General features: G+C 41.2%; 1 protein-coding gene and 1 non-coding gene across 12 annotated transcripts in view; both read right to left on the reverse strand.

Moving 5' to 3' along the window:
- ZCCHC17 (zinc finger CCHC-type containing 17) overlaps positions 1 to 17,670 on the reverse strand; it is a 75,697-nt gene that overhangs the window by 29,979 nt on the left and 28,048 nt on the right. For all 11 annotated transcript variants that reach the window (XM_012150000.5, XM_060410559.1, XM_060410558.1 and 8 more), the window contains 3 exons: positions 17,238 to 17,329; positions 9,513 to 9,613; positions 7,414 to 7,559 (listed from right to left, as the gene is read on the reverse strand). In XM_012150000.5, the coding sequence (XP_012005390.2) occupies positions 7,414 to 7,559; positions 9,513 to 9,613; positions 17,238 to 17,329 (339 nt within the window). The remainder of the gene's footprint in view (positions 1 to 7,413; positions 7,560 to 9,512; positions 9,614 to 17,237; positions 17,330 to 17,670) is intronic.
- Positions 1,364 to 1,435, reverse strand: TRNAQ-CUG (transfer RNA glutamine (anticodon CUG)). Its single transcript has one exon. It is a non-coding gene; the product is annotated as a tRNA-Gln (tRNA).

The raw sequence follows: 17,670 nt of genomic DNA on the forward strand, positions 1-17,670 counted from the left end.
AAGATCCCGTGCGGCTTATTTATCATGTACTGGGTCCCATCACTTCTTTCTTACTCAAAGACATAAGTCCAAGAATTGTCCCTTTTCTGCATCAAATTTTCTTTCTTTAGTGGCTCATTCCCAGCAGTAAACAAATGTGCTCTTATAGTTCCCATTAAAGAAGAAAAACAAAACCCTCCTAAGCAATTTTAACCAGGTTAAAATTGTTAACCTGGTCAACACCACTCTACTGAAACAGGTTTTGTCAAAGTCACCAATGAGCTCCACTCCACACGGCCAAATGCATGGTGAATCCTTAGGCCTCATTTACTTGATCAATCAACTGCATTTGACGCAGTCTATCTTCCATAAAACACACTCCTCACTTAACTTCCACCACATTCTCTCACTCTCCACCAACTTCCCTAGCTGTTCTTTTTCAGGCTCCCTTGCTCCATAACCTCTAAAAATTGAAACACTCTGGGGCTCAAGTCCTCAAACCTGTTCTCTTCCCTGTATTTACTCTCCAGACAATCTCATATATGAACTCAAATACCATCTATCTATAGATGGCTCCCAAATTGGTATCTCACCTGAGCCTTTCCTCTGAGCTCCAAAACTACACATCTAACTGCTCTCTCTACACATCCATGTGTGTACTGGATAGGCATCTATGCCTCACCCCCTCCAAACCTTCTCTCCCACCCCTCCAGTTTTCTCTCCCATTTTCACTGATGACAACCCAAACTAAACCCAACTGCTCTCCATTCCCAAACTTACTTCTGCATTCCTTCTCTTAGCTCAGTTAACCCAAAACCTTGCTGCTGCTGCTACTGCTGCTAAATCACTTCAGTCGTGTCTGACTCTGTGCGACCCTGTGGACGGCAGCCCACCAGGCTCCCCCGTCCCTGGGATTCTCCAGGCAAGAACACTGGAGTGGCTTGCCATTTCCTTCTCCAATGCATGAAAGTGAAAAGGGAAAGTGAAGTCGCTCAGATGTATCCGACTCTTAGCGACCCCATGGACTGCAGCCCACCAGGCTCCTCCATCCACGGGATTTTCCAGGCAAGAGTACTGGAGTGCAGTGCCATTGCCTTCTCCGCAAAACCTTGCAGTCATCTTCAATTGTTCTCTTCCTTATCTCACATCTGATCACTCAACAAATTCTGTCAGCTCTGCCTTCAAAATATATCCACACTTCAACCCCCTTCTCACCACCTCCACTACTATCATTCTAGTACAAAAAAGTGAAAGTGAAGTTGCTCAGTCGTTGTCCGACTCTTTGCAACCCTGTGGACCTATGTAGCCTAACAGGCTTCTCTGTCCATGGGATTCTCTGGGCAAGAATACTGGAGTGGGTTACCATTTCCTTCTCCAGGGGATCTTCCCAACCCAGGGATCGAACCCGGGTCTCCCACATCAGAGGCGGACGCTTTAACCTCTGAGCCACCAGGGAAGCCCAAGCCTCCACCATCTCACATGTGGATTATTAATACTATCTATTAACTAGCTTGCTACTTCCACCTTTGCCTTTTGACCATCTGATTTCCATACAGTAGCCAGAATAATTCACTTAAAGAAGTCAGATCATGTCATGCTGCTGCTGCTGCCAAGTCGCTTTAGTCGTGTCCGACTCTGTGTGACCCCATAGACAGCAGCCACCAGGCTCCCCTGTCCCTGGGATTCTCCAGGCAAGAACACTGGAGTGGGTTGCCATTTCCTTCTCCAATGCGTGAAAATGAAAACTGAAAGTGAAGTTGCTCAGTCATGTCCAACTCTTAGCGACCCCATGGACTGCAGTGCACCAGGCTCCTTTGTCCATGGGATTTTCCAGGCAAGAGGACTGGAGTGGGGTGCCATTGCCTTCTCCAAGATCATGTCATCCCTCTACTCAAAACCCCTAATGACATCCATCTCATTCTAAGTGAAAGTTGAGGTCCTCATATTCTCATATGAGGCCCTGGTTTCCTCTAACTCATTCACTTCCTATACTGGCCTCCCTGCTGTTCCTTAAAAAGGCCAAGTTCATTCCCAATACCTAGCTATCGTACTTGTTGAAGGGCTCTCTCATCACTTCTCTGAGTAGCTTGCTTTCCCATTTCCTTCAAAGATCAACTCAAATGATGCTTTCTGAGAAAAGCCTGCCCTTACCATCCTGTCTAGAACTGGAAGTCACCTATTCCCTTACTCCATTCTGCTATTCCCTATCTCTCATAACCAAATTAATTTTTATCCATAGCACCTATCGGGCTTCCCTGGTGGCTCAGACAGCAAAGAACCTGTCTGCAGTGCAAGAGACTTGTTTGATCCCTGGGTTGGGAAGATCTCCTGGATAAGGGACTAGCTACCCACTCCAGTATTCTGCCTGGAGAATCCCATGGGCAGAGGAGCCTGGTGGGATACAGTCCATGAGGTCGCAAAGAGTCAAACACGACTGAGCAGATTAACACACAACACACAGGACTTATCAGTACTTGAAATGTTGGTATTTACTTACTACGTTCATTGTCTGTAACCCTCATTAGAAAGAAAGTGCCGTGAATTTTACATGTTTGGTCACTACTGTACCTGCAATGACTAGAACCGAGTTTGGCATATAATAGAAATTCTTTTAATGAATGAGGTTGGAGTAGAGTGTGTGACAGAAGGGACTAGTAAAGAGATGATATTGTGATGTTGGACAAATCATGCAAAGTCTTAAAGGAACTCAGACTTTTCCATAGAAAAAAGAGAATCACAGAAGGCTTTTGAGCGGACTACACTGGATGACCCTCTGTGCTCCAGCAGATTGGGCCCAGGACTGGCAACCTCTCTCGAAGGTAGGCACCAGAAATTCTCTGGATAATAGAACAGAGCCAGCACTGCAGCCAAGGGATGGCTTTCTATTTCTGTTTTCTATATATAGTATAGCAGAGAGTAATTATAGTACCTGAATCAAAAGAAGAATATTATATTCTGGATCAAATATAGCTAAACTTCACTATAATAAGCGGGCAGCCTAACCCCATCATAGATGCTTCCTCATAATAGAGCCTGATTTAGAAAGACCCATGATGGCATATGATAAGTGAAAGAGGCTAGCAAAGCACAGACCACAGGTTCATGGAAAGAGTATCCAGGGCTTCACTATTAAAGCCTCTATACCTATTTTACTAGCCTGTTCATGGCCCATTTCCATTTGCAACACAGAGGTTCCTCATGTTCTAATTACAGCCAACAAAAACGACTTGCAATTTTCAGACACTGGGATGAAAACGGTCATGTGATGAATAGGTATAGCACTGAATTAAACCAATGCATACTAGAGTTTTGTACAAGGCTTCCCTGGTGGTCCAGTGGTTGAGACTCAGCACTTTCACTACAGAGGGCACAGGTTTGATTCCTGGTCGGTTAACTAAGATCCCATATGGCATGCAGAGTGCCCCCAAAAAGGAAAAGGAAAAGAAATTAAGATATTTTATAAATTGTAAATACTAAACAAACGTAAGGCATAAAAGATAATGAAGGGATTAACGACAAGGTGAGAAGACAATGGTGCTAGCTGCTTTCTTGGTAGAAACAGTGGGCACCAAGGGCGTTTCAATTTCCTTAGAGCACTTTTTAATCAAAGAGGACTCATGAGTCAGAAGTTCATATACACAAAGGTACTTTAAAAAGTAGTAAGGTATGATGACTATTACTGCCACTGTTCATCAGACTATTTATCTACCAAGTGAAGAGCAACGGAAGGTTGGATAATGGGTTGACCAAGCAGGTCAGAAAGAGCCTCATACCTAGCAGATCCTTAATAATTATTTTGGAGAACTAAAATACACATCTCAAAGCAGCTTTAGAAACAAAGCAATAACTAATTGTACCAGCTGTATTAAGCAACCGCAAAAACACCCAAAGACCCACAGCAGTGAGAAAACCACAGAACCATTTTAGGAATCTGACAAACACCATTTAAACTCTAAAAGGTTAAAAGAGAATGAAACATAGAAATAGAATTCAGTTTAAAATCAAGCTCTACTAAAGAAGTAAAATTATCTGTCTATAGATATAATTTTTATGTAGAAAATCTTAAAAAAACTATTAGAACTAATCGATGAATTCAGAAAAGTTGCAGGATACAAAATCAACATACAAGAATCAGTTTCATTTCTATACACTAACAACTAGCAATCTGAAAAGGAATTAAGAAAACAATTCCATTTATAATAGCATCAAAAAGAATAAAATACTTAGGAATAAACTTAACCAGGGAGGCAAAAATATTAATAATTCTACACTGAAAACTACAAAGCAATGCAGAAAGAAATCATTCCCTGGCAAATAGACGGCGAAAAAGTAGCAGTGATAGATTTGATTTTCTTGGGCTCCAAAATCACTATGGACAGTGACTGCAGCCATGAAATTAAAAGACGCTTGCTCCTTGGAAAGAAAGCTATGACAAACTCAGACAGCAGAGATTAAAATGCAGAGACATCACTTTGCCAACAAAGGTCTGTAGGTCTGTATAGTCAAAGCTATGGTTTTTCCAGTTGTCATGTATGGATGTGAGAGTTGGACCATAAAGAAGGCTGAGTACTGAAGAACTGATGTTTTCGAACTGTGGCGCTGGAGAAAAAACTCCCGAGAGTCCCTTGGACAGCAATGAGATCAAACCATTCAATTCTAAAGGAAATCAACCCTGAATATTCGTTTTAAGGACTGATGCTGAAGCTGAAGCTCCAATACTTTGGCCACCTAAAGCAAAGAGCCGACTCACTGGAAAAGATCAGGATGCTGGGGAAGACTGAAGGCAAAAGGAGAAGCGGATGACAGAGGATGAGATGAGAAGGGGACAACAGAGGATGAGATGAGATGGGGACGACAGAGGACGAGATGACAGATGAGATACAGCATCACCAACTCAATGGACATGAATTTGAGCAAAGTCCAAGAGATAATGAAAGACAGGAAAGTCTGGCGTGCTGCAGTCCATGGGGTTGCAAAGAGTTGGACAAGATTCAGCCACTGAACAACAACAGTTACAGAAGAGAAGGCAGTAATAAAACAGCCACGGCCTCAGAGCAGTCCACATTCAGAGTTAAAGCAGAGGGCAAAAGAGAGTCAAGCAGTGAGATAAAGAAGGGTTTTTGTTTGTTTGTTTGTTTGTTTGTTTGTTTTTTCAAAAAAATCAGATGTCCAGACCCAGGCCCTGTGGACTTGGTACTCAAGAGGTAGAAGGGAAACATGTATTTTACAAATCTCCATGGGCTGGGACTTCCCTGGTGGTACAGTGGACAAGAATCTGCATGCCAACGCAGGGGACTCAGTTCGATCCCTGGTCTGGGAAGATTGCACATGCCGCAGGCAACTAAGGCCCGTGCGCCACAAATATTGAGCCTGTGCTCTAGCGCCCACAAGCCGCAACTAATGAGCCCCTGTGCCACAACCACTGAGGCCCACACACCTAGAGCCTGTGCTCAGCAACAGAAGCCTGCACACTGCAAATCAAGAGCAGCCCCCACTCACTGCAACTAGAGAAAACCTGCACGCAGCAAGGAAGACCCAGGGAAACCAAAAATTAAAAAAAAATTTTTTTTTAATCTCCTTGGGCTAGTTCAGTAGTCTGAATATAAGTGAGAGAGGTAAGGAGCAAAAATGCACAGTAGGAGTGGAGGGGGAGGAAGGAAGAGAATTGAGGTATTATAAGGCACCACAGGCAGGACTTGGTGACTGACTATGTACAGGATAGAAAGGAGAAAAAAATTAATTGCACGTTGTTTCTTTCTTGGAGACTAGAAGGTTACTGCTGTCATTAAAACTAGAAATAGAAGCTAGAAGGACAGAAGCAAGGGTTTTGGTGGTTCTGTTTTGGGGCTTGGGGTAGGAATGTGTATATAGGGAGGAGGGCAAAGAAGAGCTAATGATAGTCGTGACAGGTAACATTAATTAAAACCTTACTTGTCAGTGCTTTATATCTAATTTGAGGAGCTGGGCATCACTCTGCAAGGAGCACAATTATCAAAGATCCACAACAATCCTACTTTGTCAGTTACTGATGTTAGCAAACAGCACAGAAAGGGCTTATACTATGTCTGACTGGCTCCAAGCCAGAGTCTGAGGTACCACTGGGATATTACTTAGTGACATCAAAGTTGTCAGGGCAGCTGAAGTCTTAGAAGGGATGTGATCACCCAGGGAAAGAATATATAGATTGATAAATTATCACCCATGTATTGGGCTAATTCTTAATAATGGTACAATGGGCCTTTTTCCTTGTCCAGAAAATGAAGAAAATACTTAAATTTTTAAATAATGCCCACTGAGGGTAAGGACCTTATCAGAATTTTTATGTTCCTAGGTTTGCAATGCCTGGAACAAAATGACCACTTAATAAAAGTTTGCTAAAGCTTTAAAACAAAACAAAACCAAAGAAAACTCCAAAACTTAATAACTGGTCACAGCTAAAAAAACACTACACTATATGAGAACAACCATTTCTGACCTAATTATAGCATAGTTCCCCCCCCCCCCATTTCCTCTCTGTGCTGTATGCTACAAATGCACTGGGTTTTTTTCTGCACTACAATAATGTCTGTTTTATGAACTGTATAGATGGAAGACACAACGTAGTGAGACAGGCACTCTTATCCCCTGCTGGGTGCAAAATAAGCACTTTTTAGAAAGACAATTTGATAAGATGTATAGTCTTAAAGCCCTTATTCAGCAATCTTACTTAGGAATTTATATAAAGAAAGGAATAAGACACGTGGCCAAAGACTAGGTTGAAGTATTCAAAAATATCCCACAAAAAACACGATTAAATAAACCATCATTTAGCCATAGGGTAAAGTATCGTATGGTGCTCTTAAATCAAGTTTTTAAGAATACTTAGGGCTTCCCTGGTGGCTCAGACGGTAAAGAATCTGCCTGCAATGCAGGAGACCCAGGTTCAATCCCTGGGTTGGGATGATCCCCTGGAGAAGGGAATGACTACCACTCCAGTATTCTTGCCTGGAGAATCCCATGGACAGAGGAGCCAGGCAGGCTACAGCCCATGGGGTTACAAAAAGTCGGACACAACTGAGCAATTAACACGCACAACAACACTTTAGGATACTGGAAAATGCTTTTGATAAATATAATTTAAAAAGTAGGATATAAACTATACCTAGCAAGATGATGATGTGTGTTTATGTATAAACACATATATATGTGAAAATCATATATATATACATGATATGACATACAAATCATATCATATATATATACAATTACAAAGAGCATTATATATTTATCTATGTATATATTTACCTAGAAAAATATAAGAATATTAAGAGTCTCACTGGGTGGAAAGATTACAAGAGATCCTAATGTTCTTTACGTTTCTCAGTATTTCTAAAATTTTTGCAAAAAGTATATTTTTAAACTCAAAAAAATATGATACAGCAAGATAGCACTCACCTTCTTTCTTTTTCTAGAAGAATTTCTCATGGTGTCAGGCTTCTCAAACTCTGCTGACTTTGCCTCTTCTTTCTCCTCTTCGTCATCAGGTATCAGAGAATACTTGGTCCCACCTGGCTGCATGAAACAATCCTTTGCAAAGTGGCCTGCAGAAAAAAAGTAGAAAAAGTAGGGAGGGAAGAAGCAGTCTCTCCCCTTAGCAGGTGGATCTTCCCCAGAAGCTCCTGAACGGCTGGCTGGTTCAGGAGGTACTACTAAGTTCATTCACAGCAGCTGTTGCATTCAGAGCAGCTTGACGGCATTGCTCACTCAACCAGAGCTAGACAGGCAGCTGGTCCTAGAGCTGTGGGAAACGCTGGCACTGCTTTGGAAATGGCAAAGAATGTGAGGATATAGGCTTGTGCTGCCCTCATTTGCAACTGGGTTCAGTAACTTTTAAAGGTCTTGTTGTTGTTTAGCTGCTAAGTCGTATCTGATTATTCTGCAACCATAGTTATGGACTGTAGCCCGCCAGGCTCCTCTGTCTGTGGGATTTCCCATACAAGAATACTGGAATGGGTTGCCATTTCCTTCTCCAGGGGATCTTCCCAACCCAGGGATTGAACCCACGTCTTCTGCATTGGTTTTAAAGGTCTATTTGGAACTTATTTCTGACAACGAAAGGCTGCTCCAGAGAGCAGAGTATTTACCAGAGGGAGCCAAGTGGCGGGCACAGAAGCCCTACAGGAAGACAGCTCTTAGGCGGCAGGCAGGAACACAGCACTCAAATTCAAGCTAACACATAGAGAGACAGCAAAGTCACCTGGGGGCAGTCAACATTCACAGCCCGTCAGGTCCGGCCAGCCCTGAGATCATCAAACCCAACAGTGCATTTGCAGAAGATATGAAGGCCCAGAGTAAAGAAGTACCTCGAGGTCACACCGATAGCAGCAGAACTAAAACGTACCCTGGGCCTCACGTCTCCCTGCCCTGTGCTCTTTCTGTTGCACTCAAACCAACCACCTTTGGCCGGCCTGGGCCAAACTCCATCTTTCATTATTCTTTTCTGCCTCATGTAACACCTGGTGGAAACAAGTTGAAGGTACGAGAACCTCACTGTCCCTGCGCCTACATTACTATCAAGGGGCCCTTTAACAGATGCTACACAGCTGGTTTTCTATGAGCCTTTTGTAGGCCCTGCCTTTGGGGCACAAACAATCTGATGAGATCATCAAAAAGCTATGTGTACACTATAATACTTTGCAACTCAGAGTCCAGAAGCTGAATGGTGCCTGGAAGGAGAATACAGCATAGAGTTTTCCAAATATCTGGAACAATCCCACAATATCTGCAAGGAAGTATTCGTTCTCTCAATTTCATTTTTCCCTTCCTCCCTCTACTTAATGATAAATCAGGACTTAAACACCACAACCTCAACCTGGACACAAATCTGCTACCACTCGTAGAAAAGTCAAGAGAGCAAGGTAGATGAAAGGCTAGGGAGACCTGGTGACAAATTGAGGTCACTCTGAAAATGAGAAGATGGGAATCCCTCTCATTATAGCTCCAACAAGGGAAGTCAGGCTGAAAGAGCTCTTTAATATTTGAGTAGGGCTGGAGGAAACTTGAGGAAACAAAGCTAAAAGGAAGTGACTAGCCTGTATTCTTTACTACGAAAAAAATATTGTATTCAGAACTCAGGAGTTAGAGAGAGAAAGGTAAAATAAGCAAGAAAGGATTGATTTAGATCCTTACGGAATATACTTCCAAGTCACTTTATTTTTGCAACCAAACAATAATGGTCCTTAGAGATGAAATTTAGATTGTTAACAATCCAACACCCTTACTCCACCTGTCATAGTACATGGGGACCCTGCCCAGGCAGGGAGTAGTGGTGGTAGTGTAGCACCCGGCAGGGCCAGCATTCAGAAAAGGAAACAGAAAAAGCAGCAAGTCATGAACTCTGATGTGAGTCTAGTAGGAACAGCAGATAAGCAGGTGAGGCCAATACTTGGCTAAAACCCAGGATGATCTAAAGGCACACTAGGTGGCCTCCCTCATCCTGTGAAGAGTTCATCCACAAGGAGAATAAAATTGAAAGGGCAGAGGCTTCACCTTACCTTTACAGCCACACTTCTTGCAGGTGGTGTTCAGGACAGCCTCGAGGGTGATCTTCTGCCCAGTGTAATCCTGGAAGGACCGCCTCCGCCTCTCTTCTTGCCTGTAATGAAATGATACTGACTGTTGGCCCTCTTAAGAGATGTGGCCAGAGATACTACTAGTTAATACTCTATGTTGGTTTTTTGTTTTGTTTTTGGTGTGTAGAAGGGAGAAAGGAAAAGCACTGGGCCTAAGGAGATAGGCAGTGAAAGCAATGACATGAACCAGACAATTTTTTCATTCAGGACAAGGTTCTGAATTAATTACTAGGAGTAAGACTAGATTTCATCTCACTGATGCACAAGGGATGAAGATACAATTACTCGCCTTGCTAGGTCCCCTACAACCCATACAAGGTCACTCCTGGTGACCATCCAAGACTTCTTAGAAAATCAAGTCCAAATTTCTTATGTTGGTATTCAAGGCCTCTCATCAGTTCAGTTCAGTCACTCAGTCGTGTCCGACTCTTTGCAACCCCATGAATTGCAGCACACCAGGCCTCCCTGTCCATCACCAACTCCCGGAGTTCACTCAAACTCACGTCCATCGAGTCGGTGATGCTACCCAGCCATCTCATCCTCTGTCGTCCCCTTCTCCTCTTGCCCCCAATCCCTCCCAGCATCAGAGTCTTTTCCAATGAGTCAACTCTTCACATGAGGTGGCCAAAGTATTGGAGTTTCAGCTTTAGCATCATTCCTTCCAAAGAACACCCAGGACTGATCTTCAGAATGGACTGGTTGGATCTCCTTGCAGTCCAAGGGACTCTCGAGTCTTCTCTAACACCACAGTTCAAAAGCATCAATTATTTGGCGCTCAGCTTTCTTCACAGTCCAACTCTCATATCCATACATGACCACTAGAAAAACCACAGCCTTGACTAGACGGACCTTTGTTGGCAAAGTAGCCTGTCTCTAATCTACTTTTCTGGCCTCATCTTTATTTGTACAATATGCTCGAGCCAAACCACTCTATTTTACCTTCCCCAGATGGTTCACTGTTTTTGCTTAGGCCCCTCCCTCTTCCTGAAATGCTTTGCTTCCCCTCTTTACTCCCACCTCACCGCCTAACTACACCCAAACATTTCAAGGTTCGGCTCAGTTATTGCTCCTCCTTCTATCAAATTCTCTTCCCTAAGTCCCTCACCCAGAATTAATCTCTTTGTTCATAGTCCCATAACACTTTTAAAAAATTCTAAATATATGACCAAATAATAAAATACACACAGAAAAGTACTCACAAGTATACAGCTTGACTGATTTTTCACAATTTGAAATATCCACATAATCAGTCCTCACAGAAACAGAACATCACCAACACCACCAAAGCCCCTCTAGCCACTGTGCCTCCTCCAAGAACAACCACTATTCTAGTTCCTAACAGAATAGATTAGTTTTACATATTTTTCCAAGTTTTATCAAGAGAATCAGAGTATGGACCCTTCTGTATCTGGCTCCTTTCACTGCTTTGTGAGATCCATCTAAGTGTTGTGTGTGGCTGTGGATCATTCTCATTGCTGTAAAGCATTTTTCTGTTGATTAATATTTGAGTAATTTCTACTATGAGGGTGCTTCTGTGAACTTTCTATGAGGGTGCTTTTGGTGAACTTGTATATGTACATGCATTTCTTTTGGGAAATGCCTAATTCCAGGTAGGAGTGTAACTACTGAGTTACAGGGCATCTGTCTCAGTAGACACTGCCATATAGTGTGTTTACCAATTACACTGCTACCAGCAGAGCCGAAGTGCCCCAGCTGTCACAGCTTTTATTACCATCACTATAATACACAGGACCTACACAGAGTATTCTTAGAAAATGTTTAATTGAAGAGTATCACCCCTGATCACTCTTCCTTTCAGATTCAAACTGCATCCCATATACACTTCAATCCTAGCACATATCACACCACATAGCTGTTATTTCTTTCTAGATCTGGGCCCGTTTAAAAAATATCTTACTTGTCTTTGTTTCCCTGGCACCTCAGCCCAAGGCTTGGCAAGCAACAGCATCAATGGATGCTTGCTGAAATTTCTTTGTTCTTCATCCAAAATATTTTTCTTTACCTGAATGTCTTTACTCTGACTTCACCTAGGCTTTTCCAACTGTTCACTAGCGAGTCTCTCCAGAGTCCAGCAAAAGTAGAGAAATATTTTGCCAAAAGAGCCACATTACCTAGAGCAATGCAGGTTAATCAAAGCAGAAGAAAGCTACTCACTTCACAAATTCTAGTCAAGTTTTACGGGCTATGTGGGCTCAAGACAGGAAACAAAGAGGATCAAGATACTCCATATTCTGTCCCAGTCATTCTTCAAAGTTCAGCTCAAATATCGCATCTTCTATAAAATGCTCCCTGTTACCACAGGCAAAGTTAATACTCACTTTATTTTACTAATTTGTTTATATTTTGCCTCACCCTTTATTCCACAACCAAAAAGCAAACTCATGCAAAAAGCCAACTCATAGGAAAAGACCCTGATGCTGGGAAACATGGAAGGCAAAAGAAGAAGGGAGCAGCAGAGGATGAGATGGTTAGATAGCATCACCAACTCAATGGACATGAATTTGAGCAAACTCCAGGAGATAGCGAAGGACAGGGAAGCCTACAGTGCTGTAGTCCATGGGGTCACAAAGAGCTGGACACAACTTAGCAACTGAACAACAACTTTATCACAATCAGGACTTGAAAAGTCAAGTCTATGTTATATTCTTTTCTATATCTGAGCAGACAGCGCACCATCTAGCATACTGTTGTCAAAAAAAAAAAATGCAAAGATGTAAAGTTCTATAAGTTTATGTCTGTACTGCTGACTATTTACGTCTGACTTTATATCTATGGCTGATGAGCACTTCAGATGTGGTCTGCGATTGAGAAATCAGATGGTAAACTTTATTTACTTTTAATTAATTCACATTTAAATCACCTATGTGATTAGTGGCTTCCCAGTTGGGACAGACCACACAAGCATATGGTTTAAGTTCTCAAGTCTGCTCATATCCCTACCTTGTGCCCTAGAAGAATCTTACTCAAATGATAGAAGGTCAGCTGTCTGGTATGGGTCACAGGAGAGGGTCCACTCAAAGAGTGAAGCTTGAGGAACAAACACCAAGGTGAGGAGCGTGAAGAAGTAAATAATGAGTTACTTACCTAGGGTATAAAGTTTCAATTAAGGAAGATGAGTAAGTTCTAGCAGTCTAATGCATGCACTGTACCTACAGTCAACAATACTGTATTATACAATTAAATATTTGTTAAGAGGGTAGATCTCATGCTAAATGTTCTCACTGCAATAAAATTAAATTTAAGAAAACAAGGCAGACATAACTTGAACAGTCACTCCATTGCTTTCAGATGTCATTTGCAGAGCTCAGTTTCAAGTGGCTATGAGTTGCAGCCTAAGCAAACCCTCATTATAATCAATTCCAATCCTCTGTGGATTCAAACATACCATAAGCCAAATCATACCTCCCACCTAACACTCAATTCAACAAATATGGCACTCACTCCCTTTCTGTCCTTATTGCCATCAAGCTAGTTTAGGCTTCAGTACATTTCATTTAAACAGTAATAATTCATTTACTGGTCTCCAGCACACATAGTTGGATTAATCTTTCATTTTTAAGTTTAACTAATAAGAAGCAAACACTAGTACTAGTGATGTGAGGAAGTATACTGAAGTGATAGGACATGGTAGAAAGAGATCTATAAATGGATAATTACAGTGTGGTCATACATAAACGTTCTTTCTAAAGCCTATACTATGCTGGTTAAACCCAACTGGAAACTGTATTTAGCCCTTTTCCATTTGCAGATTCACTTATTAGATGACCTTGTTAATATTCAATACATTGGGGCCTGAGGGAATGAAATATAAGACCGCTAGATTTTGATGGAGAATGAAAGGTAGTTGTCAAGCTGTGGGTAGCTGGAGACAACATGAAGATATTGAGCCTAACAGGGTGAAGCCAGAGAATGGGGTACCTGGAGAGAATCATCTACTCAGGAGTCTCTCAAAGGCTTTAAAAACATTCATATTCTTTGACTGATATGCAAAGCTGCCCACAATCTGACTCCAAACTATCTTTCAAGCCCTACATTCTTGTACCTAAGCATACTCTCTTCTTCCCTTAAACAAGACTCTTGAATGTGCCACATGCTTTCCTGCCTCATGCCTTTCCTCAAACTGTTCCTTCTGCCTGGAATACTATTCTCTCCCCTGCTGCCTAACAAAATCTTACCTATTCTTCAAGACTTAGCTCAACTGTACCCTCTTCTTTGACCATCAAGGCCTGATATCAACTCTTCCTCTTCAGGCTATTTCCTAGAATCCTTCCTTTAAATCACTCTTTTAATATTTATTACATGTTGCCTTGTATCAAAGTTATTTGCATAATTACTTCATTACACTAGGCAGTAAGGTCCTTAGACAGAAACCTTGGTATTGCCATTGTACTTCAAATAGAATAGGAGCCCAATAAATATTTGTCAAATAATAAGTAAATGGATACACTAACTAAACAACTACTATACATTACGTGAGATAAGAAAGATACAATGTGGCCTCTGCCTCACGGCTTTTATATATTCTTTTAAAAGAAGGAGTGTGGGGGACTTCCCAGGTAGTCCAGTGGTTAAGATTCCATGCTTTCACGGCAGGAGGCAGAGTTCGATTCCTGGTCAGGGAACTAAGATCCCTGCATGTCATGCAGAATGGCCAAAAAATAAAAAACAAAAGAAAACGTATGATAATCTCAGATACTAGAGGAACAATGAAGAAATATTTTAAAACAATAGCTACAAGTAGTTATTATACGTTAAATTTCTACTACAGACTAGACAGTAAGCTGAAAGTGAAAGTCGCTCACTCATATCCAATTCTTTGTGACCCCATGGACTATACAGTCCACGGAATTCTCCAGGCCAGAATACTGGAGTGGGTAGCCTTTCCCTTCCCTTCTAAGCTAACATTCTTTCTAAACAAGATTTAATTTAAACTATACCATCATTTCTATTACACCAAGATGTAGGTGCCATTCACTTGGCACAGTAAAGATATACCTTCACTGAGGTTCAGAGAGGTTAGGTAATCTCTTCAGGCTCATATACTAGCTTGGGGCAGAACTAGGGCTCTTCCTGATTCAAGTCTAACTCTAAAACCTGTCATCATTCCACTATACCATGCTTCTTTCCTAGATGCAGTCTATAAATAGTTTACAACAAAAGTTACTGTTCAGCCACTTGGTCATTACTAGAAATAGCCCATACATAGAAACATGTACAACATAAAACCAAGGGGTCCTTTCCTTTTGATTTTCTTCCCTCGTTGTAAGAAACAGATGTAGCTCTTTTATCTTGTTTTATATTTTTTACCCTTATAAGAGTGGCTTTAGGAAATTTCATTGCTTTTTAATGTGTCTGTATAGATGGGATTCTTTGGAGCAGAAGTAATTTATTACAATGCAATCAGTAAATATCACACTTAACATTTCTGGGCTCAGAATTATAAAAAATTTCAAATATAAAGTATTTGTCAATAATTAGCCCTACCAAAAAACAAAAAATCAGCCCTACAAACCTGTCAACATTTAGAGACTAAACTACAATAATATGAAAAACTCTGTAATTCACATGCAACACCTAGAAGCATCATGTGGGGAAAACAATATTAGTTTTAACATCAGAAAGACCTAGATTCAACCCACCATAACTTGTTATACAATCACAGGCAAGTTATCACCAAGTATCAAGCTAGAAACTAAGAAAATTAAGTAAAATGGAAATAACACCCACTTTGCAGCTTGTTATAAGAATCAGACACATTAATGTGCATGAATCACCTTGCCTAATCCTGACATATAGTATGTATTCAATAAACATTACTTCCCTTCCTTCATATTCAAAATTATTTTTTTCAGAACTATAAACATAAGGGCTTCCAAACACTGCATTGCCAAGACCCCACTCAAACAACACTTTTTTAAAATTATTTTTAAAAAGTAAATAACATGATGGCCACTAAGAGCACCAAATTAGCATGAAATAAACAATGTGATATTTTATGTAAGAAGCAACAAAATAATGTCATGGTTAACATGAGGATAAACATATGATTTTAGTTGGCTTTCTGAAACACTGAAAACAGTTCATAAACCCCTCAACCTCCTTCAAGGGATATTAAGGATCTAGGAACCCCTGATTAGAAACCACTTGTGAAGTGAAAGTCGCTCAATCGTGTCCACAACTCTTTGTGACCCCATAGGCTATATATATAGTCCATGGAATTCTCCAGGCCAGAATACTGGTGTAGGTAGCCTTTCCCTTCTCCAGGGGATCTTCCCAATCCAGGGATCGAACCCAGGTCTCCCGCACTGCAGGCAGACTCTTTATCAGCTGAGCCACAAAGGAAGCCCAAGAACACTGGAGTGGGTAGCCTATCCCTTTCCAGGGGATCTTCCCGACCCAGGAATTGAACTGGCGTCTCTTGCATTGCAGGCGGACTCTTTACCAACCGAGCTATCAGGGAAGCCCTAGAAATCACTGGCATACCCTAATTTTACCGAGCTTCACAGATACTGTGTTTTCTACAATTTGAAGGCAACCCTGAATTAAGCAAGTCCATTGGCATTATTTTTCCAACTGTATTTCCTCACTTTATGTCTCAGTATCAAATGAGGTAATTTGGCAGTATTTCAAACTTTTTCATCATCATTATTATTTCATGTTATAGTGATCTCCGATGCTACTATTGTCATCATTTCAGCACTTTTTAGTAATATTTTTTAATTAAGGTATATATATTGCTTTTTAGACACTGTGATATTGCACACTTAACAGACTACAGTATACTTTTATATGCACTGGGAAATCAAAAAATTTATGTGACTCAGCCATTTGCTTTATTTGGTGGTCTGGAGCTGAAACCACAGGATCTCAGAGCTATGCTTGTATTCAAGAAAGATTCTTAGACAGCAAATTCTGTGTATCACCAGACAGCATCCTACACAGAAAATCTTCTATTCATAAATGAAAAGTCAGAAGAGCTAGTGAAAGTGAGGTGCTGTGTTCAGGACACAGCACATCCCAAGATGCAGGAGTCTAAAACCCCACTGGAATTGTCCTTCGTACATGGTCTCTGCCTTTTTTCAGTCTCAGAGCTAGGGGAAAGGCAATTAACAAGTACCTCATGATGAATGCTTTATGGCTAACTGGTTAAAGGGCAGAAGCAGAAAAAGAATAAGGGGAAGGAAGCTAAATCATTGACAGAGCACTTCTATGCTAGGAGCTGCATGTTTGCCATTTCATCTTAGTGTTATCTACAACACTTTCTGGGCTTCCTTGGTGGCTCAGATGATAAAGAAGTCGCCATCAATGCAGGAGACCTGGGTTCGATCCCTGGGTCAGGAAGATACCCTGGAGAAGGGAATGGCTACCCAACCCCAGTATTCTTGCCTGGAAAATCCCATGGACAGAGAAGCCTGGTGGGCTATAGTCCATGGGGTCACAAAGAGTCGCACACGACTGAATAACTAAGCACACACACACACATAACACTTTCTACCTCTAAAAACCAAAGATCACATAATTTATCAATATCACAGTCTACAAACAGTGGAGTGTAGGTGGGCCTGATTCACTATATCATTCTGTGGTTTGAAAAGTTATTTTAACCTTTCCAAACCTTTTACCTACTCAATGATAACGTTGTTGGGATCAAGGTCCTTCCCAGTCCCTTGGTTGACAACCTTCATGGAGAGGGATACTTTTATCCTATCATTTTTCATCTGAAAAATACAAAAGCAAAATTGGCAAAAGCTCAAAGTACATAATTTGGACTGCTGGTCTAAAATTATCTAAGAACTGGAAGTTTTAATCATGTATCTAACACTGAGTTCCTCTAGGAACTCAGGTCCTGTGCTAGGAACATTTTGTGTACTAATAAGCATAACAGGCAAATTCTATGGCAAAGGCATTTCAAGAAATGGTTTTCCTTATCATTCTTGACCCTCCTTAGGGGAAAGACAAAAATGACTGCTCAGAAATCCAGGGCCTGCGGAAGTAACCAGGCAAAAAATAAAGCTATTTTTTTTTATATAGTTCAGTGTAATAATCAGTTCAGAGATCC

Source organism: Ovis aries, chromosome 2 (genome assembly GCF_016772045.2).
Source record: "Ovis aries strain OAR_USU_Benz2616 breed Rambouillet chromosome 2, ARS-UI_Ramb_v3.0, whole genome shotgun sequence".
Taxonomy (NCBI): domain Eukaryota; kingdom Metazoa; phylum Chordata; class Mammalia; order Artiodactyla; family Bovidae; genus Ovis; species Ovis aries.